We start from the raw sequence: 26,899 nt of genomic DNA on the forward strand, positions 1-26,899 counted from the left end.
TAAAATGTTAATTTCATGTAATAGGGCTTGAAAAATAAAATTAAAATATCAGAACACAACATTGCAGGTTCATTCTCGTCTAAATACGACTAACAATATTTTGGCTTTCAATTCTTGGAAAATTCTAGTTCTACTTCAACTTTTTTATATTTTGCATAATATTTGGATGGATAATTTTGTAACTTTAGGCTGCAGCTAACAAGTCATTGATTTTTTTTCAATGAATAAGATTTTAAAAACAACACATTTTCAGTTTCCATCCCGTCATTCAAAAACATTTCAAATTGACAGGGCAGAAAATGCATACCATAAAATGATCATTCCGTTCTTGATTAGTTCCAGAACAAGCCAGGAAATATTCAGATATGTTGCTTGTTGTTTTCCAAATTAAGACCAGTTGTTTACAAATGTCTTTTGAATAAACAGTCAAATTCCATGGAGTAGGTTACTACTAAAATCTTGTGAGTATTTAATCTTGAGTGGCTGGGATTTTAAGTTTGACTTAAGTTTGCCTCAATGAGAATGAGTCTCTCTGAAATATAGCAAACACGCTGCAAAAAGTAAGCAAGATACATTTCTCATTGTCTTAAGTAGCTGCTGGATCAGGTTTTGCACTTAAGGTCTGAAGGTGCGCGCGTGTGCATCGATGCAAGCCTCCCCGAGGATGAAGACAAGTCGGAGGGGGAGGAGAAGAGGCTCTTAGTGTGTTTGCCAGGCTATTTCTGACTGCTGCCATTTCTCTGATTAGATTACGGAGAAACACAAACCTGGCTCTCCATCATGCCCATAAGCTCCCTCCAGACTCGCTCGCTCTCTAGTGTCCACCTTCTGCCGCCAGGACAAACGGAGACGAGTTCAAGGTGCTGCAAAGAAAAATGATGCAGGAGAAGTCAAGCTTTGTATGTTTTGTTGTTTTGGTGTGTTTTTGTTCAATATGACTGTGGTTGGTAGCAAAATGGGAATAAACTGCCAAAACAAAAAGATTTGATGATGGAAACTGAACTGAAGAATAATAATGTACCTGAGTCAACAAGTGTTTGGCAAAGAAAACACAACTTAGCAACGTAATGAAAGTGTGACCCACTCAGTAATTGCAGTTTTTGGAGTTTGGGCGACGAGTTGTTTTTCCTGATTAGACTGTCATGGCGCCTCACAGTACGGAAAGTCAGGAAGGACATATGACATGCGTCCGTAATTGAAAAGCCAATTAAACCCGTTTCTTAAAAGAAACACGGGAGCCACAACTTCTTTGGTCATTTTAAATGAATATTTCTTTTCATATATCAAGTACATACCCGTATGGTCCGTTTGAAACGAAATGCCAGCGGATCTGTCATATTAGATGTGGTCATTGTATTCACGATCATTGTCTCTGCCCCATGCATTTTATGTGCACGATTATCAAATGTGTCCCTGCTCTTAACGTGGAATCTGCAGGCACGTAACTTGTCTCATCAAATTCCTGAAAAGACGATCGATTAAGTCCACTCATCAAGCTTTGACTTTATATGTAGGGCCACACTCTATAGCCATCTTCTCTGGTGCTGGGTCATCCTTTTCAGGGTCGCGCGTTGGTCGCCGATCCCTCAAAGGGCCACACCGTCACTAAGTACAAGTCGGCCCACGCTGCCCGCACCCGAAGGGACCACGACAGGTAATTAAGGCAAATGTCTTTGTTGCGGTGTAGGATTGTAAAAGTGCCCGCTCCCACTTACGCGAGCACCGGTTACCTCGGGGCGGTCACGTGACTTGTCCCCCGTGGGAGAATTCATAAAAGGCAAATAAAGGAGAAGCCACCAGTCTGTCCGTCATTCTTTGGAGAAAAAAAGAGGGGTGGGGGGACAAATCCATCGCGCCTAATTCGAACCTTGCTCAGGGACAGCTCGCGTGGCAGATTGCAGTCTAATTAGTTTAGCGGGACGTTTAATTCAATTAAGTTTCCACAGCTCGCCGAGGCCCCGCCGCTGGGCTGCTTTGAGAGCGAAGGGGCCAGAGCTGCAGATCGAATTAGCTTGTTTGGAGAACGACTGCGTGCGCCTCCTCATCCTCATCATCCTCGTGCAAGCCCGCCCGTACGCTCCAGCTGCGGCGCGCGTCCGCATGCTGCTCTCCAGGGACCTTCTTTTTTTTTCTCTTAAAAAGCTTCTTTTTTAAGTAACCTGCCTTTCTGCATTAGCGTCACGAGCCCTGCATACGCCATCCGCGGTCTGTTGCAAGTTGGTAGTGCTTTGTTTTGATCCAGCGCATAAACACATCTATGATTTCAGCGTCAGATATTCATTACAAAATAATCATTATTTTATTATAGCCTACAATTATGCAATTAATTTTGTTTCGACATTACTAGATGAGATGTGCATGTGGAGGCACAATGGGGCTTTTGTCTTTTCAGTGACAAATTTCCAATTATTCATCAAAATTGAATTAATTTCCCTGATCTATTTGTCTAACTTTTGTACAGCATAATCATTATGATTACATGTCATATGTACATATGTTATATGTTAAATGTACATATGTACAATTGAGTACATTGTCATTGCTGAGTATATTAGATTACATTATTGATTATTGATATCATTTTGTTAATACGATCGTTGCTGTTATTAGTTTACAATTATTACGACGACGAATATTATTATCATGATCAAAATTGTTACCATAATCATTATATATACAATGTATACATACAGTAGCTATATTATTATTATTATCAAATTATTCTTTATTTGTTTCTCCATTTGTACTATTTATTTTACTTTTACATTGGGCCAATTAGTGACCTGTCATAAGAATAGGAACTATGTCGTATAAAATTCATCGGAGTCATTTAAGGTGCCGATTTCCAGTGTTGAAATTTTGTTCTCAAACAATGCTGAGGAAGCACATCAGCACTTGAACGCAACACTCGCGGCTCGTCTCTAACCTGCTTAGACGCGCGTCTCTTCATCTCCACGCATGCACGCATAGACAGCGTCACGGTGCATTGCGGTAATTGGGAGCAAGGGACGCGGAGGACATGCGAGGAACATCCCCCCCTCGTCTCCCATCCATCAGCTGAGCCGTCAAATGGCGCACCAAGTGATGGGCTCACTTTAACATTGTGACGGCCGACTTTTGATTTGATTTTACGCGCTGTTGAATCAATGAGGGCCGATGACACATGCAGCTTGTAAGCAGCTGCTCGAAATGGATCAGTATAGACGCGCACTGCTGTTTACTGTCGACGTACGTGGGCAGAGCAGGGGCTCCCCAATTTACGACGGAGATCCATACCTATAGCACCGTTGTTCATCACTAAAGACTAACTTTACTGTAAAGGCAGTAGATAAAAAAAACAGTTCTTGACCATAAGCTAGTCAAACGCCTACGTGACTTTTTTTGCGCTGTTTTGCGTAAACCGAAAACCCCTATCGGAATATTTTCTAACAAAATGACACTCTGCCTTCAATCATAATTATTTACGTTCTAAATATAGATCTCAGTGAGCTTGGATGGTGTAGCAAAAAGAATCGACTTTAAATTAAAAAATATGTGTTTTGAATGTACCAATCTTTTATTCTATTATTATTATTATTATTATTATTATTATTATTATTATTATTATTATTGGACCAACGTTTATTAGGTCCTATTGGTCATTATACACATGCCACTTGATTGATTGAAAAGCTGCCACCATCTACCCAAACTTAGTTTTCATCGACTCTGCCGTCACAAAACTGCAGCCGTTTGTAATATTTCGACTCATTTATCTAAATATAATAACAGAAACGTCGAAACTGGTTGCAGCATGGTGAAGTGCGATTCAAACTGCAATTGCAATATAATAAACTTAGTACAATATTGTTATAAGCAATATTGTGTTGATGAAGGCATGATGCAAACAAATGAAAACTGATAGTGCAGTCAGGTGGAGTAGCAAATGAAAGCCTCGAATGACGCGAGGAAAAGAAGGCACGCTCAGTATACCGCCATAGATGTTCATTTGGTTGTTTTCCATACAAATATGTATTTTAAAATTAAATAATAATAATAATAAGTAGATAAAAAGTTGGTTAAAATTCCACGACGGCAAACTTCAATACAATTTTAATAATAATAATAAGTAGATAAAAAGTTGGTTAAAAATCCACGACGGCAAACTTCTGCAAAATAAACGTTTATTGTCAACGCAGCAAATTGTTTGAGCGCAAACAACTTGTTACTTAATTTGTTACCAAAAACGTCAATATATTTTAAAGTTATTCCAATTTAAACGATTATTCTCGGCCCCAATAATATAAATCGTGTTTTTTTTTTTTTTTTTTTTCAGACATCGAGACGGCAAACGGCAGCTATGTACGCGACGATGATGTGCTCTTCTTTGAGCGTCCGTGATGGATGGGGCTGACCTGGCAAGGATGAATGACAGCTTTGATGAGTGACACTTTGCCGAGCAGAGCCCCACATATGGGAGCTGACCTCCCGCAAGGCTGCCATTCTTCCATACGGCAATCTTTTACGCGTCCCTTTTTGCCACACACATCAATCACACACACGCGCACAAGTAGTATCCCCCACACGAGACCTATTTTGTAATTTAACTGCATCATACAATCAAACAAAAATGCCATAATTGGTATTATAGTGGAGGACTGCATAATTAAAGAGCCCCCCCCCCCCCCCCCCCCCCCCCCCCGTGCAATCACCACCCCAGCGGGCCTATATAATCCCCGGAGTTGGGCTCCCTCGCTATGCCCTATTGTGCCCCCCCAACCTCCTTGTTGACTCAGACGTCATGAATGAAAAAGATCCACGTTACTGTTTCCGTCAAACGGGCCCATGAATGTAAAAGTCCAAAGTGAAAACCTCCGCGGAGAAGAGGTCTCCCCCTGTGCTAAAGTGGCGCACCAAAAGGGCGGATTAGTGGGCCTGGAAGAGACCCTCCATGCTTTGAAGGGATTAAATTGGGTTTTTTTTTTAGGGGGGGGGGGGCTTCTGGCTCCATGGTTGCTCTCTTTTTAGGGGACCATGCAGTTTAACTTGGAAACTGTTTAAATTCCACGGCAAACTCACCTTTGAACCCGTGATCAGACTGCATCACGGGCCCTAAAAACGCTGCGACTATCTATGCTTTCAAAAACAGGCAGAAATAATAAAATAATGAATATCTTGTTCATATTTCTGGAAATTTCGCAATGATTAATTTTGACTGCAGGTGTAATAAAACATTTTGGAATCATTTAATGTAACGTATATTATTCGTTGCAGAGGATCTCGCAACGTGAGACGATTACGCCTTCGTTATTGTGTATATTTGACAATTAAAAAAAAAAACAATCATTTCAATTTTATTTCTGAATAGTGCAGTTGGGTTGTGGTTTAGGGGTGTCGGGTGACCAAAACCTAATAACTCCGCGGTGCATTCACTTTTAGCTAATTGGATCATTTAAAAAAAAAAAAAAAAAGAAAATGAAAAAAATAAGTGTATTGTCAACTAATGGTCCTACAACAAATTAAAAAAAATATATCAATAGAATATTCTATTATAATAATAACAGAATAGTAATTGTAACACAAGCTGAGAAATAATAAATAAAAGTGTAGTTGACGTTTACAGCACTTGAACACACATATTACGTTTTTATTTTATAATACAAAAATGAGTCCAAATAACTGCTGCGTAATTATACTAAATCAATAAATAGTGAAGGCTTTATTCCTAATGTAGTCATTTTCTAAATACGTTACACTGGATGTGTTCATTTTCACCACACTTATACAGGTGTGTGCGTGCACGCGCGTGCACGCATGCGTGCGTGCGTGATACTGGATATGACTTATCACATCTTATGACATCGAACAATAAACTTAAACCAATTTATGGGGCGTCAATGTGTTTACGGTGACTTGTTCGCTTGTCTCCACGGCCTTTCTCTCTCGCTCGCTCTCTCTCTCTCTCTCTCTCGCTCGCTCTCTTCCTTTCTCTCTCTCGCTCTCGACGTGTCAGTGTCGTCCATCCATCAAAGTGACGCGCAATCTCGTGACGCGTGCGTAAAAGTTATCGGAATCAAATCAAAGCTTTTAATCTCAACAATCACCGTCAAGTGGATGTTACTCGCCACGTAAAGACCCCCACCACCCCTCCGACGGTGCTGCAAGCTGTGGCCGAGGTGCGCCCCAAGGAAAAAGTTGAATAAATACGTATTTGTGCTTTGCACAAAAGGCAAATTTAGAAATAGACAACAAACATTATCACGAGCAAAACAATGAGATCCAATGCAAGATAGGCTTCACGATGATGCTCATATTCAGTTTTGATTGGCAGTGAGAGAGGAATAAAATTTATAATATGTTCATTATTGAAGGACTGGGAAGAGATACAAATTAAGAGCTGTTTTTAATTCTGCTCGTATGAAAGATAATAATGTCCAGATTTGTCTGACACTAGATATTGTTTTAACAATACGGTTGCAGTTTGCAATCATGAACTACTACTTATATTTTGGTTGCCTCGTTTTGCAACAAGTCAAAAAATAAAGGAACCAGCTATCATTGCTGCGCCACAACAGTATTAATAAACAATACATAAGCTACATCTAATCGTCTTATTTGCGTCAATTAAACCGTAATTATTACCTTTTTGATTAAAGTCATCTTTTTCATACAATATGACACCTTAGTATTTATATTGTGACCCGGTCAATTGAAGATAAAATTAAATTGTCATTTGAGATTCAAGTGAACTAATTTCATACAAATAGAGGAGAGCTAACAATGTCATTTTCATAAAAGGAAGTAAAGTGATGTTGAGACCGCAATTAAGAGCTGTCCGTTAATGGGCGCAAAGTAAAGTCCAATGGCTTTTGATGGAGCTGCAGCTGCCCTGCGCTGCGCTGAGTGGGCGGGGCCAGCATTGTCATGGAAACAAGACCACCGCCTTGCTATTGTGCGCCGCTCTGCCAACTTTATTATAAACAGGCAACGAGCGGCGGCGCTGTCAAACGCGGCGAGCGAGCGGCAGCAGAGACGGCAAGTATAGCGGGGGAGAGAGAACGCGCGCAACCGGTGACGGGATTTTATTCTAAGACGCACTGACATTTAGCGCCAACTTTGGGGAGACGTTGTGCGCGGATACCGGAGCGACCTTCCCCTCCATCCGTGACTCCCAGCGCCCCGGTGCCGCCACCGGCTGAGCTCCATGTATAAAATGGATTACTCCTACCTGAACTCCTACGACTCGTGCATGGCCGCCATGGAAGCGTCGGCCTACGCGGACTTCAGCTCGTGCAGCCAGGCCAGCTCGTTCCAGTACAACCCCATCCGGAGCGGACCCTTCTCCAACCCGGCCTGCACCCCGCTCAGCACGGCCAGCTGCACCCTGGGAGCCCTCAGGGAGCACCAGCCTACACCTTATTCGTCAGGTACACGCCGAGAAATGAACACGGGAATTGTCCAAACTGCACAGACAAAAATGTTAGATATACTGAGGCCTGTGCGCGATTCTATTTGTATGAACATTAAATGTAGTTATTGTAAACGTAAAAAAAAAAAAAAAATCCCCCCAAGCCCCCTAATGTTTTTTTATTTTCCATATGAATGGAAATTGAATTGAAAAGGAAAAAGGAATTAATTTGATTACCTCAAATTAATGGGCACATTATGAACCAATAATTAACCAAGTATTTTTGACCAGTAGGATAAAAATGTTTGACACTATAAATGCATTTCATACTATGGACAATATGTGCATATAGGCATATGCATTTAAAAAAAAAAAACATTTTTGCATGTAAATGTATTGCAGTGATATGCAGATTATAGATTATACCAAAAACCTATAGATTTCACATAAAAAAATAGGATTTGCTCTGATTTTCTTTTGAGTGTTATATAGCTGTCTTTTTTTTAATCTGCAGTTTATTTTCCAAAATGTTGACTCTCAACAAATTATTTCTCCCCATCCTTTTCTAGTCCCTTACAAATTCTTCTCAGACCCCTCGGGCCTGAACGAGAAACGGAAGCAGAGGCGCATCCGGACCACATTCACCAGTTCCCAGTTGAAGGAGCTGGAGAGGGTCTTTGCCGAGACCCACTATCCGGACATTTATACCCGAGAGGAGCTGGCTCTCAAGATAGATCTGACAGAAGCCAGAGTACAGGTGAGACGAGCGGTGGTCTTTCGAGATGTGGCGGTTCGGATTAGCCCTATTTGACCTCCATCTGAAGTAGTACCACTTTGTGTGTGTGTGTACGTGTGTGTGTGCGTGTGTGTGTGTGTGTGTGTACCAGGTGTGGTTTCAGAACAGGCGTGCCAAGTTCCGCAAGCAGGAGCGCGCCGCCAACGCCAAAGCCAACAGCTCCGGTGCAGGGGGCAACACGAGCAACTCCGGCTCCGGAGGGAAGAAAGGCGGCGAGACCAGATCCTCATCGGACGACGACGAGTCCAAAGAATCCACCTGCAGCCCCACGCCCGACAGCACGGCCTCTCTGCCAGGCTCGGCTAACGGCAACCTGGGCAGCCCCTCCAGCCTGAGCCCCAGCCCGGCTCCGGCCAACGGCGGCTATGTCAACGCCTCCGCCTCTCCGGTGCTGCAGGGGCTCAAGGCGGCTGGCTGGTCCAGCCTGGGGCCGTCCAACCCGGCCGTGGCCCAGCCCGCCGCCCAGACTCAGGAGATTCTGAAGGCCTGGCAGCCGGCGGACAGTATGACGGGGCCTTTTGCCGGAGTCCTGTCCTCCTTTCACAGAAAACCCAACGCTGGCATCAAGACGAACCTGTTCTGAAGCACAGATGGAGACACATTGAAGACAGATGTTCTTCCCTGACAGCCTGGACTCAAACGGCCGCCAATCTGACTCCAAACTCATCAAAATCCGCATTTCATTGAGGACACTTAAACACTCAATCTTGCCTTCCAACACATACACATGCACTACACATCAGAGCTCATGAGCATGTCGATCAGGTACGAACGAGCCCTAAGCAGAATTTCAAACATTGAGCAACTAACAACACACAGCTCCAGCGTAAAGAAGAGGAGCCCCTCAATCCAATTAGAAAGACCCTCGATTCATGGCTTCCTCCCTCCTTTACTGTAACAAGTCCGGGCCGTGACCTCCCTCTGTGACTCCTGGTGCTTTCAGGCCCATTCTGCCTTGCCTCACTAAACACTGGCCACTTTGTTCCCGAAGCAGAAAGGAGAACAACTTGAGGCCGCTTTGCATCGGCCACAGATTCCCGCCTAAGCTCGTCTTTCAAGTACTTATTACAGACCTGCGGGGTTTTTACTCGTTCGGGACGTTTGGGGTGATGACGTGTCACATATTTTTGCTCAATTTCAGCTGATGGGTCCAATTTTTTCTGAAAAGTGTAAAATTGGAAGGAGGGCAATATCATGTTGTCAGATGAGGCTCCTATTGTGTCTGTTATATATGACGTCTCCACCAGAAAAAAAAGAAAAAAAAAGGAATCTGTTCATCTACAGAGATTGCTTCATCTCTTTGTACTTGTTTGCAATCCCTTTCAGCTGTGATAGCTACTGAAAAAAATGTATTTATTAATTTTTTTAAATGTGTCACTAAGGAACTCTTGAATTTCTTGTGAAATTCCTCATAACTTTTTGTGAGTGTAAATCCTGTAATTAGTAATATAAAAAAAATAGGAATATAGAAGTTGGTTATTTTTTTTTTCCTGACATTGCTTACCAGATTAATTTTACTGCAATGCATCTGTCTCAGAAATTCCAGTGAATGAGACCTTATAGCACTACTGATTATTCTAATAAATCACATTATGGAATCAAGACACAATGTGTTCAGTGACGTGTTTTTTGTATGCATGTTCTTAAGTGTTCATTACATTACCACGCCCTTTCTTTCCATGAGGCATGTTGTATGTATGAACATCCACAGCATCTCTTCAGTTTTTCTATTACACAAAAGAAGAAACTGAAGTAAGGAAACATGTTATGTTTTAATTGGAAAAAGAATATTATGCAGCTATCCAATTTTCATTAAATTAAAACAGTCAACAGCTAAGAACTAAGCAAAGAACAAGACATGACACGCACGCGCGCGCACACACACGCACACACAGGGTAAGGTGAAATGTGACAAATGTTGATTTTTTTTTTTAAACAAAGATGTGTCTTATTCCCGATGTAGACATACAATTCAGTATATGAAACTCACCCGTTCACACAACGTAACGTGACATTTGAAGTATTCTTACAGGCCACATGTTAACACGCCCCCCCCCCCCCCTAATTTAAACACTATAATGGCTTTTAAAACAGGAACTCGTTTAAGAACTAATAAAATGAACTTGGTCAAGTAACATAACTCGCATTGGTTGTATTTTTTTTGAACGAATACTGCGAAGTGTTCAAAATGGATGGTGGCAGTATTCCGAGCTGATGATGTAGCAGCAGCACCATCTAGTGGTCATGACGAATACCACGTAATGAGAAAAAAAATCCTTTCTTTTATCAGTGACCTCTTCTAATGTGCAAATGACTGCATGCTCCTTATCTACTATAAAATACCTCGTTTGAAAAGCATTCTTAGGTCAATAGTTGTTTCTAACACTACAGTCAATTATTTTTTTCAACAGGTTAGTGAACTTGGGTTTCTTAACAAATTTGAGAAAAAAATATCTCTATTTCACATTAAATTGTGACATCATAAAGTCCATGAACCTTGAGTTGCACTGGTAGAGTAAATTGAGTGCGGACATGAGAAATGGAAACATCAACCAAGTGCGTTTGGGTGCACTGTGACTGAGCACAGAAACTTGAACCAACATGAAGTGAGAATCACAGACCACTGCTGAAGTTATCCGCACTTTGAGCTCATTCATTTATGATTTGCACCATATTCCCTTTACCCTCACACAAACAAACAATATTATAAATATGACGAGAAACTGAAATGGAAATCCCGACCACTGAAAAAGAGCGAGTTCAGTCCACGTGATTGAGAACCTTTCTGCATCATGCTAATGCAGCTACCACTTTGACTTTTTGTGGCTTGACATTTGCCCTAAGAGGGCTGGCTTCCTCCCACAAGTCTGCTAGGTTGCGACCATTCACGGGGAAATACCTGAGACTTGGCCCACTTTGTCATCAAAAGTGGTGGAGCCCATACAAGGCTTGAAATGTGACGCCGGTGCAAAAAGATTCCTCTCCAGTATCGTGTGATTTGTTTCCCATGACAGTAAGCTTTCCTTCTGTATTACCGTGGCATCCGATGACCTTTAAATAAGGCCGCGTCCGCAACAACCAGTTCAAGGGTGTTTGAAAGAGGATGTTGTCAGCAAGTCAAGAGCTAAAACGGAAGTGCACGCACTCTCAGAAGGCACACTGGACGTCAAATGGCACATTTGCATTCAGTTCTGCCGACGTTTGGCCTTGTGGGAAGGCAGCGTACGTTTCGATTGCTTTAGAAAGTCCTCAGAATCCTTAGCTACAGTTTCTGTTGCTGCCTGAGGCTCTCCAGCAGTATGCACTTGTGGGCGGGGTCAAGTACGCCTGCCTCCTCCAGGTCCTCCTCTGTGATGTCACTGCCAAATAATAAAACACAGACAATTATTTCCTTTTCACATTGTGCACTACAATAAATGAGCATGCGTGTCTGAATGGAGTATCTAAAAGCATGTACCTGAGAAACTCCAGGTCATCCCAGCCGTTGTGCAGGAGGCCCTGCTCGTATCTCTCAAGTCCCAGTCTTTGCAGCCACTCCCCTACTGAAGAGTCCCCCACAGACAAAGAAGAGCTGCTGCTACCCCAAAGTGCCTAAAAGATGCAAATGATTAATGAAATGAAAATTAATGTTTCTTCCAAACTGAGGACAATCACATGACCCCTATCCGAATTTGCTATTTGTAACAAGTTGGAATTGTGTCACTTGACTCGCGCAGTTTAAATCTGGCCTGAGTGAGGACAAACGGACTGACAGCATTAGCAATACAGTTTGTTATTTCAGCAGCATTAAGGTTCTCACCTCTTCGGGAAGATCCTCAGCAATACTTTCTGTGATTGCATTTCTGGGTGGGAAGGTGCGGCAGGGGTCCAGACCTAAACCCATGGCCTGCCCCCGAAGGGGAGGCGGTGCCGAGGGAGCGCGCGGAGGCTGCCCCGGAAACTCAGTTTCACTCAGTGTCTTTGCCATCTGCAGCACAGAACAAGACTGGTCGTCCAATGCCCCGCCGCCGATGGCCCCGCCGCTAACAGCGGCACCTCCTCGCCTGAAGTTTTCCTCGAGGGCCAGCGGAGCACCAGGACCAACCGCCGGGATCTTGACTTCAGCGAGATCCGGGTGAAGTGAGCGGGGCTTCAGGAAAGATGCCTCCACGGCCATCTCCATGGCTCCCTTCGGGAGGGGAGGGGGAGGGAAATCCGGAGGTGGGCGATTAAGTGTGCTCCCTATGGTGGTAGCTCCCCCTTGTGCCCCTCCGACACAAACGCCTCCATCGTCCTCTGAGGACCCCTCCTCATTGATAGCACGCACCGTGTGACCCGTCATGGGCCTGCGTGGGTGTGACGGGCCCGTGGGGGCACAAGGGGGTTTGGTCCGAGCTATAGCGATGGGAGGGGGACCTTTCATCGCTTGGGGAGCAGTGGGCGATGGGAGAAGCTCAGGTGACACAGCAGCGGCCGATTGATTGGGGACCCCTTCCAAAATATAGTAGGCAGGGTTGTTGTAGCTGTTCTTGCCGACAGACTGATCACCGTCAGACGAATCTTGCTTAGGCCTGAATTCACAAAAGAGAACAGCTGCTTGATTAAACACTTGATTTAATTTTTTTTTTTTTTTAAATGACGATACATTTTTTAATGCATGTATTAAAGATCCACTATCTTAACATGACATTCGCGAGGGCATTTGTGGCATTAATTTCGGTCTCCAGCAGAGAGGAACCTGTGTCATAGGACAGATTCTTGTCCATTTTTAAGGTTGGACTGTAGTAGCGCTCATCATGCTCTCACCTCGCAGCAGTTTCCTCCCTGCTGCTCTTCTCGCCCTCTTCGTTGACCTTGCCCAGCTCTCCAAGGTGTTTACGAACAATAGGTGGCCTGCGGAACAGTAGAGTTATGCGAAACAAATTGTTAACAAACGTAAGGGGCGTTTAAAATAAAGTCCACACAACAGGAAGCTCAGAGAAAATGATAATACAGTACACCAAATGTTTTAAAGGGTTTTAAATGTCATCAACACCCATGACATTATAAATATAATAACACACACGCTACAAAAACATTTTTATGTATGATGCTTGGTGTTTGAATTGTACTAACTTGACATATTCGTGCCCCACTCTCGACGACATGGTAGATTTCCCTTTGGGTACGCCCGTTTCATCTTTGTCCACACTGATCCATTCTGAAGTCAAAAGGAACAGAGATTTCAACTTTCAGCATATTTTCAAATTTTACAGCAGCGAGCAAAAAAAGTTTGCGGCACTCGGATGGAGAAAGAATGTAAATCTGTAACTTTTTAAAATGATCCATTCACACATGTGCAAATACCATAAAGCCGCTCCCTGGTTCCCATTCTTTCGGAAGGGACTCTGACCCTCATCGAGCCCCTGATGTTTCCCGTTTCCTCGCCGCGATGAGACAGGTAGGTGTGGAACTGCTGTGCTGTGCTGCCAATCATCGACTTTAACGCTAACACGCACTCTCCTGGCGATGACACAAACACACAAGGGTGATCCCAGCAATGAAATTCCAGGTCAAATCACACCACTTGCAAAAGAAACAAGCGACTATAATTTTATGGACTAAAGAGACACACGGCGCTTATACCATAAGATTCATATCCATCCAGGGATTTCACAGTGAGCAGCAGGTGTTGGTCCTGAAGGTATTCGATCTCCGACAGAAGAGGTTTGAGCGTCGTCAACTGCTTGTTGGACCAGCCCACGCGGAGGAAGTTAATGTTATCGCTACTCTGGCTGTCGTTCTCGTAACTCTTCTTGAATTCTACGTTTGAGAGAGAGAGAGCCAGAGAAACGTAGGGCAGAAGGGGTCGGGGAGAGGCGACAAAGGGAAGGGAACAAGAAGTTGGGTGACGTTTCTTTGGACTTTAATACAAAAGTGCAATGAGAGTGGGCAGGCGGAGGTGGGAGCAACATAATGCAAAGGTATACTGACTGCCTGGAATTGGGGAGGGAGGTAAAAAGACACGGAAAAGAAGAAAGAGATGAAGTTCTATTATAACCTCGAGGTAGGAAATCGACAATCTTGTGGCAGGTGAAGTTGACTTAGTTTGTTAGTTTGTGGGAGATGGCTGTCAGTGTGAATGCAAGTGAGGAACAGATTGCTTTGTCTCACCTTCCAAACACGTGGAGTAGAATTCGATGAAGAACTTGGTTCTGCTAGCAGTCTTCACAATGGCCTCGATGCTCTCAAATTCAATGTAAGCCTGTTCGGAAGATTTAGGCAGCCCTAGACAACAAAAATAACAAACAAATGGATGCCGCGGTCGTTTAGTTGCTTAACTGTTTTTTTCCTGCTTTATTTCAACTGTACTCAGATGAGTGCTTTATATTATTTGGTAAAATTCCAGTTTGAAAAGAAAAAAAAAATTTTACAAAACACAAGAATGTCTCTCTGGTCAAACCCCACAAACAAATTGACTACAAGATCTGGACTACACATCTAGGACAGTTTACTAGTTGATGATAGTATTTATGATATTTCCTCCATTTATACCTTTCTTGGAGACAAACTGCGAGGTCACCCCCACCTCAAATGTACCAAACACTGGGGAGTGGTCACTGGTCACAATATCATCGGTGCACCCTAAAAAGAGTATATAATGATAAAAGTATTGGTAGGTGGATTTTAAAGAAAGTCGTAAAAAAATTACAAAATGAGATATTATGAACTCTTACCATAGGAATTGCAAACAATGTGTGTTTCTGGGTAAGACTTCCACAAGATCCTGTCACACCACGATGGAACATTCGTCCTCATCTGACAGCAAAGGAGAACAAACCACAACATTATCAAAGCGGCTTGCAATGAAAACCACAAATGAACAAAAGCTGCCAGGCATATGAGTGACGTTTTGTGTATGAATTTCTAAACACACCCCAGTGGCTTTCTGTTTCTGCCAAACATACGTGTCCCTGGATCCACGCTCGTATCGGTAGGTAGGCGGGAATGAGATCTCTTCTTCTGCTGTAAAACGACATTCATAACATTTATGTAAAATGTGTATATTAATTGTTCACTTCATTGACATCAAATATTCATGTAATGTATCTTGAATTAGCTCTTTGGTTGTTTTTATTTTCTATTCGACACTCGTCCTCGCATAATCAAATGAGGAGAAGCTGTATAGAAAATGTTTTTGAGAAATGTCCCCAAGCAGATATTGTATTTGAAAGCTGGAAAGTGAGTTATACCAACCAAAGCGTAAAAACACTTTGTTTTTCTCTCGTTCGAGGTTTAGCTGGTCCACCTTAAGCAGTGGATCAAATTCCTTCCTGTTAATGTAGTTAAGAATCTCCTGTGAATATAGAAACGCTAACAATTAATAAGTGACTTCACAGGCACTCGGCATGATGTGTGCCTTTACGGGTCCTGCTTCACCTGTATGTCCATGTCCAGCCTATAGTTGAGATCTCCAAGCCAGAAGAGATGCGTGAAGCGCAGTGAAATGTCAAAGGAACTCAGCTGTTTGTCTCCAAGTGAAAGCAGGCGCAAAATGTCCAGATAGTTTTGGTTCCTCCTGCAAGAGTCAGTAGACCAGTGTTTCTCAACCGTTATTGAGGCAAGGCGCATATTTCACATTGGAATATTTGTTTACACCACAACACTTGGCTAAACGATTCACAAAAAGTGGTTACACAGGTTAATTATGTATCTGCACTTATTTAGTGGAGGAGCATTTGACTGTTTTGCCTGTCACTATGGTTGGTAGAGAGAAATTAACAATATATATCAATCAATCAATCAATCAATCTATCTATCTATCTATCTATCTATCTATCTATCTATCTATCTATCTATCTATCTATCTATCTATCTATCTATCTATCTATCTATCTATCTATCTATCTATCTATCTATCTATCTATCTATCTATCTATCTATCTATCTATCTATCTATCTATCTATCTATCTATCTATCTATCTATCTATCTATCTATCTATCTATCAATCAATCAATCAATCAATCAATCAATCAATCAATCAATCAATCAATCAATCAATCAATCAATCAATCAATCAATCAATCAATCAATCAATCTATCTATCTATCTATCTATCTATCTATCTATCTATCTATCTATCTATCTATCTATCTATCTATCTATCTATCTATCTATCTATCTATCTATCTTGTGGCAGGTGAAGTTGACTTAGTTTGTTAGTTTGTGGGAATATATATATATATACACACATACACACACACACACACACACACACACACACACACACACACACACACACACACACACACACACAAATGTAAACATTTAAGTGTGGGAACAGTACCTTGCAATCTTCTCGTTCCCTGAAGTCAAGTGACAGTTCACAAAACCAAAAGATGTTCCGTTGAACATGAAAGAAACACCCACAGCGCCTTTGTTACCTGGAAACACATATAGTAGACCAAACATTAACAAAAAAGATCTGACACTGAACAAATAAACCGCACAGAGGAAATTGCATTTCAACAAGCTGTATATCAAATAGTCTTGGATCTCATTTTAGGAAAAATTTACACAAATTGTACTTGACAAAATTTGGCATAGCTTTACATGGAGTAGTTGTGAACCTCAATTATGTACTTATAAGACTGCACTATATAATTTCTGTTCTATCTTTAAACCGTGTTCAAGAACATACAATGTTTTAAACTTTAACCAGTGTGAAATGCAAAAAAAACAACAAAGATGAAGACTGTAGCACGTTATTAAGAAAGAAGTGGTTCCCTACGGTTCCAACTTCATGGTATCAAATGCTTAATAGTTATCTGGCTCTTAATGTGCCCTGTAATTGACTGGCAATCAGTCTGATTTATTGTTCTTCCTTTACCAACAGTCAGCTGGGATAAGCTTTAGCTCGCTTGTACCCGAACAGGAACAACAGTTTGGAAATGTGCTTGTAGTATTGAAGTTACCGAGTGTATTGGCGATGCCAGTCTTGACACTGGACATTCCAACATGGCTGATGCGGTTCTCATGTTCTGGCTTCACCAGCACAGCAAGCTTGATGTTCCACAGAGTCTGTACCGCTATCTAAAAGCAAGTCAAATAAAAGCTAGTTAGGAAACAGTGTCTTTGTTTACCTATGTTTACTAATTATAAAATCAAATAAATAAACAGGAAGCACATGTGGTTCGTGCCTCACGGTCAAAAGGTTCCAGATTTAAATCTCATTTTTGGACTTTCTCTGTCGTGTTTGCATATTCTTCCTGCTGTTATGTGGATTTTCTCCAGGTGCTTCCCTCCCACATTCCAAAATATGCTCGCTCGGCTAACTGAGGAGTCGTCCGTGTGTGAGTGTGAGCGTGAATTGATGTTTGTGTCCTGTGACAGACTGGCTAACAATCCTTTCGAGAAAAAAAAAAAAAATACAAGGATGACGACAACAAGCTTTCCTCACCGGTTTATAATCCAGTTCTGTTTGTTCTTTCAACATGGCCCGTAACGACTCCACCCACTCCCGATCACACACAGAGTTTTCTTGCGTGCCAAATGCATACAGGTCATGTGGAATAGTGACAGTCATCTCGTCAAGAGTCTTTCCGAGTCCTCGACACAACACCCAGGAGGCGACTGATTTGGGAGCAGGAACCGAGCCTGGCAACAAACGGTGGAAGAGTAATTAAATATTTGATGATAATTTACAACTCAGATGATTAGACACAATTTATGCAGTATAGGAAAAATACAGTGTTACAGTTATTGTTGCCAATACAACTATTCCACAGAAATATTAGTCAGGAAGTGTGGTTATAAGTTAAGAGGAAATAGAATCCCTGAAAAAATGTCTCACCCATGTTCCAGGTGCCGATGAAGACAGATATCATGTCAGGCTCATCCTGGTTGGAATGTTTGTTTTTCATCAGCTGTAGCAGCTGGCAAAAGGCCTCCCGCTTCTAAAACACACACAAGCACACATGGGCTTAAAAAACAACCTTAAGTTGTAACATTGTGAGTAATTGATCATGTCTACAGTATAAAATATAAGTTCCTTTTTTAAGAATGCCTTACGACAGTGTGAATCTATTGTCTGTGCCATTTCTGTGTTCATGTCAAGATTATAATGTGCAGGTGTTTAGTCTTGGCACTGAGTCCATATATGTGTGTGCATGCAGAGACCTTGGCACTCGCAAATATGAAGTCTTTCCTCTGGCTCTTGTCCTTTTCCTTCTCAAAAACAATGCCCAGCTTATTCTGCACCCGCTGAGACTTGATCAGCTGACGGACTGAGAGGTCAACAGACAAGAGTGATGGGACGGGAGGAAAAGGCAAAGAGAGAAATGGAAAGAGAAGATCAAATAAAATGCTCAAGTGTCAAAGTACAGTTTGCGGTATCTGTTTTCCGTCATCGTCACTTTGATTTGTTTCGCTTACTTTTGTCATGCGTGAATGTAGTCCAGTCTTCCTGGCTGTCCTTCACCTTCTTCATCACAACTAGTCTCCCTCCTTCCACGTCTACAGACAGAGTGTACTTCTGACTCTTCCCTATCTTGGTCAGCTCTGCCAGGTAGACATCCAGTTTGACCTGTGAGGCGTGACAGAAATATTTAAATACATTTGTTGACAAGTTCAGGAGAAACTATGGCTACTTTCATAACCAGGGATACAAAGTAATCAAATACAACAGCACTCTCAACTGCGAAGGAATAATATCGTATGAAGATCCACACGATTACATGAAATATCTCCGACGTCCTTATTGAACATTAGTGTCAGATGAAAGCTCACAGAATCCTGTTCATTTGAGACTTCGGAAGTTACTCCAAATGTTTCGTTTTAAATCACAGTCATTGCACTGAATATTTTTAAACATGTTTATTTTCAGTGGGCTTTTAAAACCTTGGCTGTTGCCTGTTGCTGTCCCAGAGGGTGAATCAGATGCCACATGTTGAACCCTCTGTGACGAAAATATCTCTATTCCTGTGCAAACAGGAAGCTGTTGAAAAGAGTTCACCACAGAGAATGCCAAATTGGCTGAAATCTAAGTATTGCAAATAAGACATCCCCATTTATCACATTACCATTTTCACAAGACCCCTCGGTAGTTTCTTCTTTTTTTTTAACCCAACAAAACTTTGCACTGGTGTTGGTACAAATTTAGGGCATACACCTAAGAACTCAAAATGGTGCCTCATTTCTGGGTAAATGTGAGAACAAAAGTGCCAAATATCATTGGGTGTGTGAAAACCACGAACGATGCTACGGGAAAAGCATTACAAACATCCCTTTGGTCTCCCATGACTCGTCTGGGAAACACTTCCGAAAGCATGATGAGCAATCCATGACTTCACAGTCTGCTCAGAGTTCAAGCCTGCAATGCCTCATGAAATCAGGATTTGCAGCAAAAATGTCCTCTCCATAGGACATTGAGTATACTTTCATGTTAAAACAATCACAGTGGGAATAATATTCCCCTGGGGCTTGAAGAAAAAAAAAAAAGGTGGCGCAATGGATTCGTACCTCAAATAGTTGCACTGGGATGGCTTTGCTGTGACGCATGGAGAGAGGAGGAGGGGAGCACAAGGTGGACAAACTCATGTCCTGAAGAGCTTTCAGAGCCTGAGAGGAGCATTATAAGATAAATACATACTGTAAGTATGTGGACCAAAAAGATAAACCCGAGAGCGCACACACAAGCATTGCATTGTTCTGGGGTACAATGTTGGAGTCAACAAGGAAACTGTTAGCCATTTCCTGGATGTGACCTAATAGAGAAGGTGGAGCATCACTTGGGTTGAGACATGTAGCTTGCTCGATCGCACTCGGTTGGTTTCCTTCCCTGTCCCATGTAAAGGAGCGGCGTAAAATATTTGGCTCCAGTAAGGAAGGCACAAATGTGAAGGATTCAAGCCCAACCACTAAATGCATGATGGTTACCTTCTTCTCTATGGATGACAAGAGGTCTTTGAGAATGGCCAGCTTGGTCACAAGGTTCTCCAACTCCTGGTCTCCACCCTGATTGACCGACTGCAAGATATAAAAATGCAATCGTGCGTTTCCAAGGATGATGAAATTTGAACGGAGCCAAAAGTCTTCAATAGTCTAAACACTATGGTTAAGTGTTTCATCGGCGTGCATTGTTTTAATAACAGTATGACTTTTGTTTCACTATTGCTTTATATCCTGAGAGGAAAAAGGACTTCACTGCAGAGAATATCCTGGTCTCATTAATATTAAAACCAGTGACACTTTCATATTGTCTCAGCTTTCATTTCACCTTTCTTGCACTGGGCAAATCTGTGATTAATATATAAAGAAATGGAGTTAGACATTGAAAGGTACAGAGGACGTACTTGTTGAATCATCTTGGAGACCATGAAGGCGCTCTGCTGATCGAAGACTTTTGACAGGATCTCGAGACCAGACAGGACCTTATCCACTTCCCTTTTCATGTGAGGAGAAAGGGGGTTTCACAGGTCACTTGTGCTTCAGCATACGGTATACACTTAACTTTTGCAGCAACAATGAGAAAAGTATGAAAGCATTTCCGTTCGTCCTACATCTTTTTAACCCGTCCACCACAAATTCCCCCATGAGCGTGTGACGGAATATCTCTCTCACCCATTGAGACGCTTGCAAGAGGCCACAAGTGTTTTGTTGAGATGAGGCAATGAGCAGGCTCCCTGTTTGACAGCCTCAAGGTCTAAAGCGTAGCTGCCCTTCAGATACTCATGGGAGATGGTGGTCAGGCCATTCGCTGTTGGGGCACTGAAACATGACAAATTATTTCTTAAACATATTTGAAAAACACCAACACTATTACCATACATTTTTCCAATGCAAAGGTTTCTCTCACACAAAATTACCATTCCAGAACAGTACAAAACTTCTGGACTAGAAACATTACGTTTGAGAAATATGAGGCCTACTACATACTTGCAGTTTGGCATCCAAAGAAACTTCATAACAAATAGATTAGAGCAGCTTTTCATGACAGGAACACTCATCTGTTATCTAGGTGCCTTTCGACGGGATGTGGCTTGCCTTATTAAGCAGAGAAGGGAGGGAGGGCTGCGGCTGTGTGTGTGTGTGTGTGTGTGTGTTTGTGTGTGCGCCTGTGTGTGCAGGGTGTAACTGAGCAACTGCACATGTATTGCAGGGAGGCACACATAGCACAAAATAAAATCAAGACAGTGTTCGTGATTTAGTGGTGCACTTTGTACCTGTCGGTGGGCGTGTCTGAACTTGGAGGAGTAGATGTGGAGGCTGAGCGAGGGGGGAGGGGTGGCTTCTCATCCTCGCCATCTAACATTCATGGAGGAGATGTTTAACCAGAAAGCATGACAACACAGGCCACCACTGGGCTTCTATTTGCAGAAGTACCTGAATAGTCACGGTCATCGGGGATGGCGGTTTCCTCTTGGTCAACAGCGTAAAGCAGAGTGGTCACCAGACCCTGACTGGGCTGCAGGTACAGCGACACAAGCTCTGGTAATGTTTTAAACCTCTTGGGCTGCACACCCTGTGACGTCTGGGAGGAAGACAAACGGAAGGATATACCAAAAGACACAGGAAAAGAGGAAGTGTTATTTTTATAATGCAGACATGGAACCAACTTTGCTACAAATAGTCTGGTCATGGTCTGGTGGCCCAAATAATTCAGTAATTCATGCCGCATAAGCAAATATGACCAGCAGTCTAAATATAGTCGTTGAAATCCGGAGGAGGTGTTTTGGCACATTGCACACAGATTCCATTGAAGCTAGCCAGATGAATCTTTGAGGTGGCAAAAAACACTAAGTGTTGGACGTCACGGTTAAAGCAGCAAAGTGTGTCTGCAATGTGGGAGAGCGCCATGGTGGCGTGTGCCTGTGAGGCATGTGGGTGGCATGTGGCGATGGTGTGGACTGCACAGCTGTTGAACGACACACAAAGAGACTGCTGTTGGCACCGTGTGTGTGTGTGTGTGTGTGTGTGTTTGTGTGTGTGTCAATGAGGGAGTCCAGAGCCAAGCAAAGCATCTCTGCCTGCCTACCAGCTGCTACTGAAGCAAATACGTTTTTTTTTCTCGAGTCCACATGTTGAACTTTTTAAGGACCGAGTGTGTGTGTGTGTACTGTACGTGGTTGTGCATGAGTGTGTGTCTTCTCTGCACCTGCACAGCCAAAAATCCTTCTTCATCTGGGAGGATTCTGTATGTGTGGACATGCTTCTGAAACCTGCACACAAGATTAGAGAGAACTACAAATGAAACCAAAAAAAGTGTAAAAACAATCATTTCCTCTGCAGTATATATCAGCGAGTTGGGCCGTGCGTGTGTGTGTGTGTGTGTGTGTTCTAGAATGGGGGAGGAGGAGTCTGGAAAAGTTGAACCTGTTGCTGTCGATTAAATAGAGAGCAGTCTTCATCCTTATAGTGGCATGATACAGTGGACCATTTTTTACACACAGACCATTGAGGCATAAACACAGTCAATAGTGGAATAAAATGCTTTTTAAAAAAAGTTGCTTTTGTCATTTCAACAACATCAACGCAATCTGCCGTTCTGATTACTAAAATACTTTTAACTAGTTGTCCATCAATGTTGTGACATTGGGATTGCGCCGCCATGGCTGTGTGCCTGCAGCTACGAGCTGAACATCGATGGTTTTCATGTCTGTGCTCAGAGTCTGCTCAGTGGACCGGACATAATATTCAATTTACCAAGCAAACCTTGCGGGTTGTGTACACTGGCCGTGTGCCTCACAGTTGTGTGTTGACGTATGTGTGTCAAATACTTTAAACAGTCTGTTGTATATTTGTGCATTTCTGTTTACAGTGTGTTTGGACGTGAACAGAAGCAACATACGCAGTCTCAATCGTTCTCAAATCTGAGCAGATGATGGAAAAAATATCCAAATGTTACTCAACAACGCAGGGAATCTTGTAAGCATAAATCATTTAGAATCACAATGGTATCAGATCCATTTGGAACTTTAGTGTGTCTGTCATCCTGTTGAAGGGTGACAAGATTCTCCAAGTGTTGTTTCAAGGGGGAGGGGAAGGAGAAAAAGACAAACTTTACAGATAAAATTCCAGAGAGTATGCTCTATGCAAGCATGTGTGTGTCTGTGTACTTGTGGTGATAACAACAGAGTATGTTGACAGTAAAAACCCAATCACTTAGCCTTGCCAAAAAATATACAAACCCTTACCGTCAGAGCTCAAGTTAATTGGAGTGGGAAAGTTTATGAAAAATTGAGTGCCTAATCAAGTTTCAAAACAATGGCCATCCAGAAAGATTCCCAACCTCAAACTGAGATATATTTAGAGCACACAATTACAATTATGTTGTAAATTGTTATCACCTATGCACAGAAAGGCAAGTCCGAAATGCAACATGTTTAGACGCGCTACGTGGTTACCAAGACAGGAATTTCCAATTTGGTTGGAGCCGTCTCAAATGACAGAGGAAATCACACACTGCCTTTTTATAAGATCAAGAAAACTGAAGAACCACAAAGAGATCTAGTGGTAAGGTTGGTGCTAATGGAGGGGGGGGCATTCCCCAAAATGTAGGAGTGAGACTCACTCACCCCTTTGTTGAGAACACGATAAAAGATGACTCACAGGAATTGGTCACCATCCTGGTCACCAAAGCAATCTCTCACCTTGGACTATGAACTCTTGACGAAACACGATACGGTAGAAGAAATGTCAGGAGGGGTTACTTTAAAACGTACTCCAATAGTTAGTGCAGTGGTTAATTGTTTCAGATTGTAAAGTGCAATTATATTATATAAATGAAATTAAGAAACTGAACTTAACACATTGTAAACTCAATCATATTCAATCATCTTGAGTGGTGTTTTCCTGAAAGAAAAAGTTAGTCGAAATGGAGAGCGACTTGATTAAGCAGATGTGACATGCAAACTTCTGAAGACTAATTGGCTGGAGAGCAGTGTGAAAGCAGACTCTTCAAATTCTCCAAGACAAACACTCTTCCCTTCAGCGTACCGGCACACATTAGCATAATGGAAACATAGATGGGTCCAAAGCTCACATGAAGGAAGTACATGGCTGTGTATGAGTCACCACAGGGCAAGCATGCTTGTATCTACAATGCGTACAGTATACAGACAATAATAGAGTTCCAATTTGTTGCTGGTTTGAGGTAGGCCCTTCTTTGGTCAAGCATGACTGTGCCTCAGAGCCATAAAGTTACGCTTGGCTGGGTATGGCCGAAAGTGACTTCTGACCTCAATCCCATTAAACACTATAAATTATTCTGGGTGAATTTGACAAAAACTCACACACAGAGGAAAAGCAGAGTTGTCAGATGTTTGAGTTTGTTAGAATTACTGACTGTTCTGATAGCTGGAAGGGCATACTGAAATTGAAACTTCTTTCAATAGGATTTTTTTTAATTTGATTTGGACAGTGACATTCATTTTGCTATGTAAAGTTTAAACAAGCCGTGCCGAAACTCGATATTCGCTGCTCATTCCATAGTCATGAGATGTGTTTGCTACACGACACAATGTTTCAAAATGCGTCACGTGATGCAATTCGGCTGTTGTCGCCTGTCCAAGAAACTGCCCATCCAAACTGAGGTGCATGCCTAAAATCAGCATGGAGTAAATGATCAGACAGAGGATGCAGGTCAAGTCAATGACACAGCACTATGTCACATGACACGCTTTTCAATGCCCGCTGGTAGTCTTGAATGAGTGTGTGGGGGCAATAACGTAGTCATGTGACTTACCTTGTAGTTTTTAGACATGGTATGGTACATTTGAAAGGGAAATGAAACATCACTGGCAGTTGTGAAGTTTGTCTAGATGTGACGACGATATGTAAACTGTTCATGTTTGTTGTCTTACGAAAGGGAGTAGTGGATAGATGTTATTTGAATGGAAGATTTGTTTTATCATTTATTTCTGCCATGAGGACTGGGCTATAAAATGCATCCTTCCTGCCAGCCAGCACTGTATTAAAACACTTTTTTTCTTTTTTTTTTAACCACGGCTATACAGTTTAATAGCAATGTTGAGCACCCACACACTGAGCCGGGCGCCCTGTAAAAGAAAATGACGCTGCAGGCTACCACATCTAGAAGTAGTGAATGTTATGCTGGAGTTTACGTGCCTGTCTCTCCCCTGCTGCCTGTGTCCTCGAAGTTTAAATTGCAAGAATGTACAACCAGTAACAAGACATTAAGATCAAGCAAAAAGAGAAACAAAACAAAAACTTTAAGACAGTGAAGGCATCACGCCTGAATGTATTTGTTCACATTCAAGCAGTGCCAAATGAAACCAAAAAAGCAAGTTGGGGCAGAAAACCAGAGTAAACACGACAAGGAGTATTGTTTGTAAACTATAATGAGTTTTGTATTTTTGGAACGATTAAAAGGTACTTACAGAACACACAAAGCATAAGCCCCGTTGACACTCTCGCTGTCCCGTACTAGGAAGCTGCCGTCTCTCCCGGCGCGAGCCAGCAGCTCCTCGGCCGCAGCTCGACTGAGATCCCGGTGATACCACATCGGCGGTACGGGCCCGAGTGGAGAAAGCCCGCTGCAGCCACCGCCTCCACCACCTCCGGCCATGGCCACAGCCCCTCTAACCGGCGTCAACTACTTCCCAACTTGCACGAAAACCTCCCAGCCTGCCTCCGGTCACGGTGGGGGGGGGGGGAGTAGAGTTGTGGACCGAGGAAAGTGTCGAAGACGTCGGCCCAAACTAAGTACGGCGACACAAGTTTCCAAAGCGGGGAGTGAAGTTGTTTGCTGTGTGTCGTCTCGGTTCCTGAAAGGCTCGGCGGTCGCCACCCTCCTCACTACCACGGAAATCTGGCTATGTAAATCCACATTGGAAAACGGGGAACAGCGGTGGTGGACACAGCCTACGTACACACACTGTAGCCTCCAACTGTAAACACATAAAAGTCTGGAGGAGACTTTCACAGTAAAAGCTAAAATTGACCGATCACTTTGCAGCTATTTTATTGTTGTAAGCACCTTTCGCATTTTGTTAAAAACATTAGTTTTTAATTTTTTACTTTCTCTAATGCGACTTTGCAGTGATCCCTTGCTACTTCGCGTTTCGTTTATCGCGGCTTCACTACATCGCGGATTTTTTTTTCCAAATTAAAAAAAACATTTAAAAGTCAAAATAAAGCTTTTAAATTGAGGAGAAATGTGTCTAACCTTTAGGACAATATAGTATTGCTCCAAATGTTCGTTTACATTCCTTTAGAAGTCCATTTTTGCATGTTAGCACGATCGCGAATTACCATCTTTCCGCTAACTCGTTAGCCTGACCAGTACTTCTTGTTGGTGACCGTACTTTGCGGATTTCACCTATTGCGGGTGGTTTTTGGAACCAATTATCTGCGATAAACGAGGGATTACTGTACTGTCATTCTTTAGGTCTTCGCACAGTGAAGCAAATTAAATCCACATTTATGAACAAATTAAATGTCTCTTAGTGATTAGAATATTTTGTTCCCAAAGCTGCTCTCTGCATCCGTCTAGTTCACAAATGATGGTCATGTGCTTCCTCCTTCTCCACATAGGTTTTGTGATGTGACCTGCACAGCAAAGCTATGCGCTGTTTGATCATCAGCTTGTCCTGCATCCAGCACTGAGAAAATCTAATTTATGTGTTAATACTCTCCGATCCTGTTATGCAATCTTTTCCTTTTTTCAGAACATACACACACACACACACACACACACACACACACACACACACACACACACACACACACACTAGA

At 42.5% G+C, this 26,899-nt stretch overlaps 2 protein-coding genes and 1 long non-coding RNA gene across 5 annotated transcripts in view; 1 reads left to right on the forward strand and 2 right to left on the reverse strand.

The window, feature by feature from the left end:
* LOC125972763 (uncharacterized) overlaps window positions 1–8,418 on the reverse strand; it is a 25,935-nt gene extending 17,517 nt beyond the window's left edge. The window contains exons 1-3 of one of the 3 annotated variants that reach the window (XR_007482910.2): window positions 8,272–8,418; window positions 7,208–7,442; window positions 768–863 (exon numbers count right to left, since the gene is read on the reverse strand). This is a non-coding gene — a long non-coding RNA (uncharacterized lncRNA). Of the gene's footprint in view, window positions 1–767; window positions 864–1,021; window positions 2,683–7,207; window positions 7,443–8,271 lie in introns of those variants that run through there. The other 2 variants (XR_007482909.2, XR_007482908.2) reach the window with 2 other exon arrangements.
* phox2a (paired like homeobox 2A) lies at window positions 6,974–8,766 on the forward strand. The gene is made up of 3 exons (XM_049726728.2): window positions 6,974–7,406; window positions 7,957–8,144; window positions 8,275–8,766. Exons 1-3 carry the CDS (start codon window positions 7,184–7,186, stop codon window positions 8,764–8,766), a joined length of 903 nt encoding a protein of 300 aa, XP_049582685.1. The 5' UTR covers window positions 6,974–7,183.
* A 1,170-nt stretch (window positions 8,767–9,936) lies between these two features.
* Window positions 9,937–26,072, reverse strand: inppl1a (inositol polyphosphate phosphatase-like 1a). The gene is made up of 27 exons (XM_049726725.2): window positions 25,543–26,072; window positions 22,299–22,362; window positions 21,527–21,674; window positions 21,367–21,448; window positions 20,765–20,911; window positions 20,497–20,587; window positions 20,081–20,170; window positions 19,664–19,762; window positions 18,578–18,728; window positions 18,323–18,429; window positions 17,997–18,099; window positions 17,604–17,800; window positions 17,119–17,236; window positions 16,491–16,587; window positions 15,582–15,720; window positions 15,399–15,498; window positions 15,079–15,167; window positions 14,879–14,960; window positions 14,697–14,786; window positions 14,316–14,429; window positions 13,788–13,964; window positions 13,509–13,664; window positions 13,278–13,362; window positions 12,969–13,055; window positions 11,983–12,733; window positions 11,641–11,774; window positions 9,937–11,542 (listed from the first exon to the last, which is right to left on the reverse strand). The coding sequence occupies exons 1-27, from the start codon at window positions 25,728–25,730 to the stop codon at window positions 11,446–11,448; spliced, it is 3,783 nt and encodes a 1,260-aa protein (XP_049582682.1). The 5' UTR covers window positions 25,731–26,072; the 3' UTR covers window positions 9,937–11,445.
* Between the last annotated feature and the right edge of the window lie 827 nt (window positions 26,073–26,899).

This window comes from Syngnathus scovelli, chromosome 7, assembly GCF_024217435.2.
Source record: "Syngnathus scovelli strain Florida chromosome 7, RoL_Ssco_1.2, whole genome shotgun sequence".
Classification (NCBI taxonomy): domain Eukaryota; kingdom Metazoa; phylum Chordata; class Actinopteri; order Syngnathiformes; family Syngnathidae; genus Syngnathus; species Syngnathus scovelli.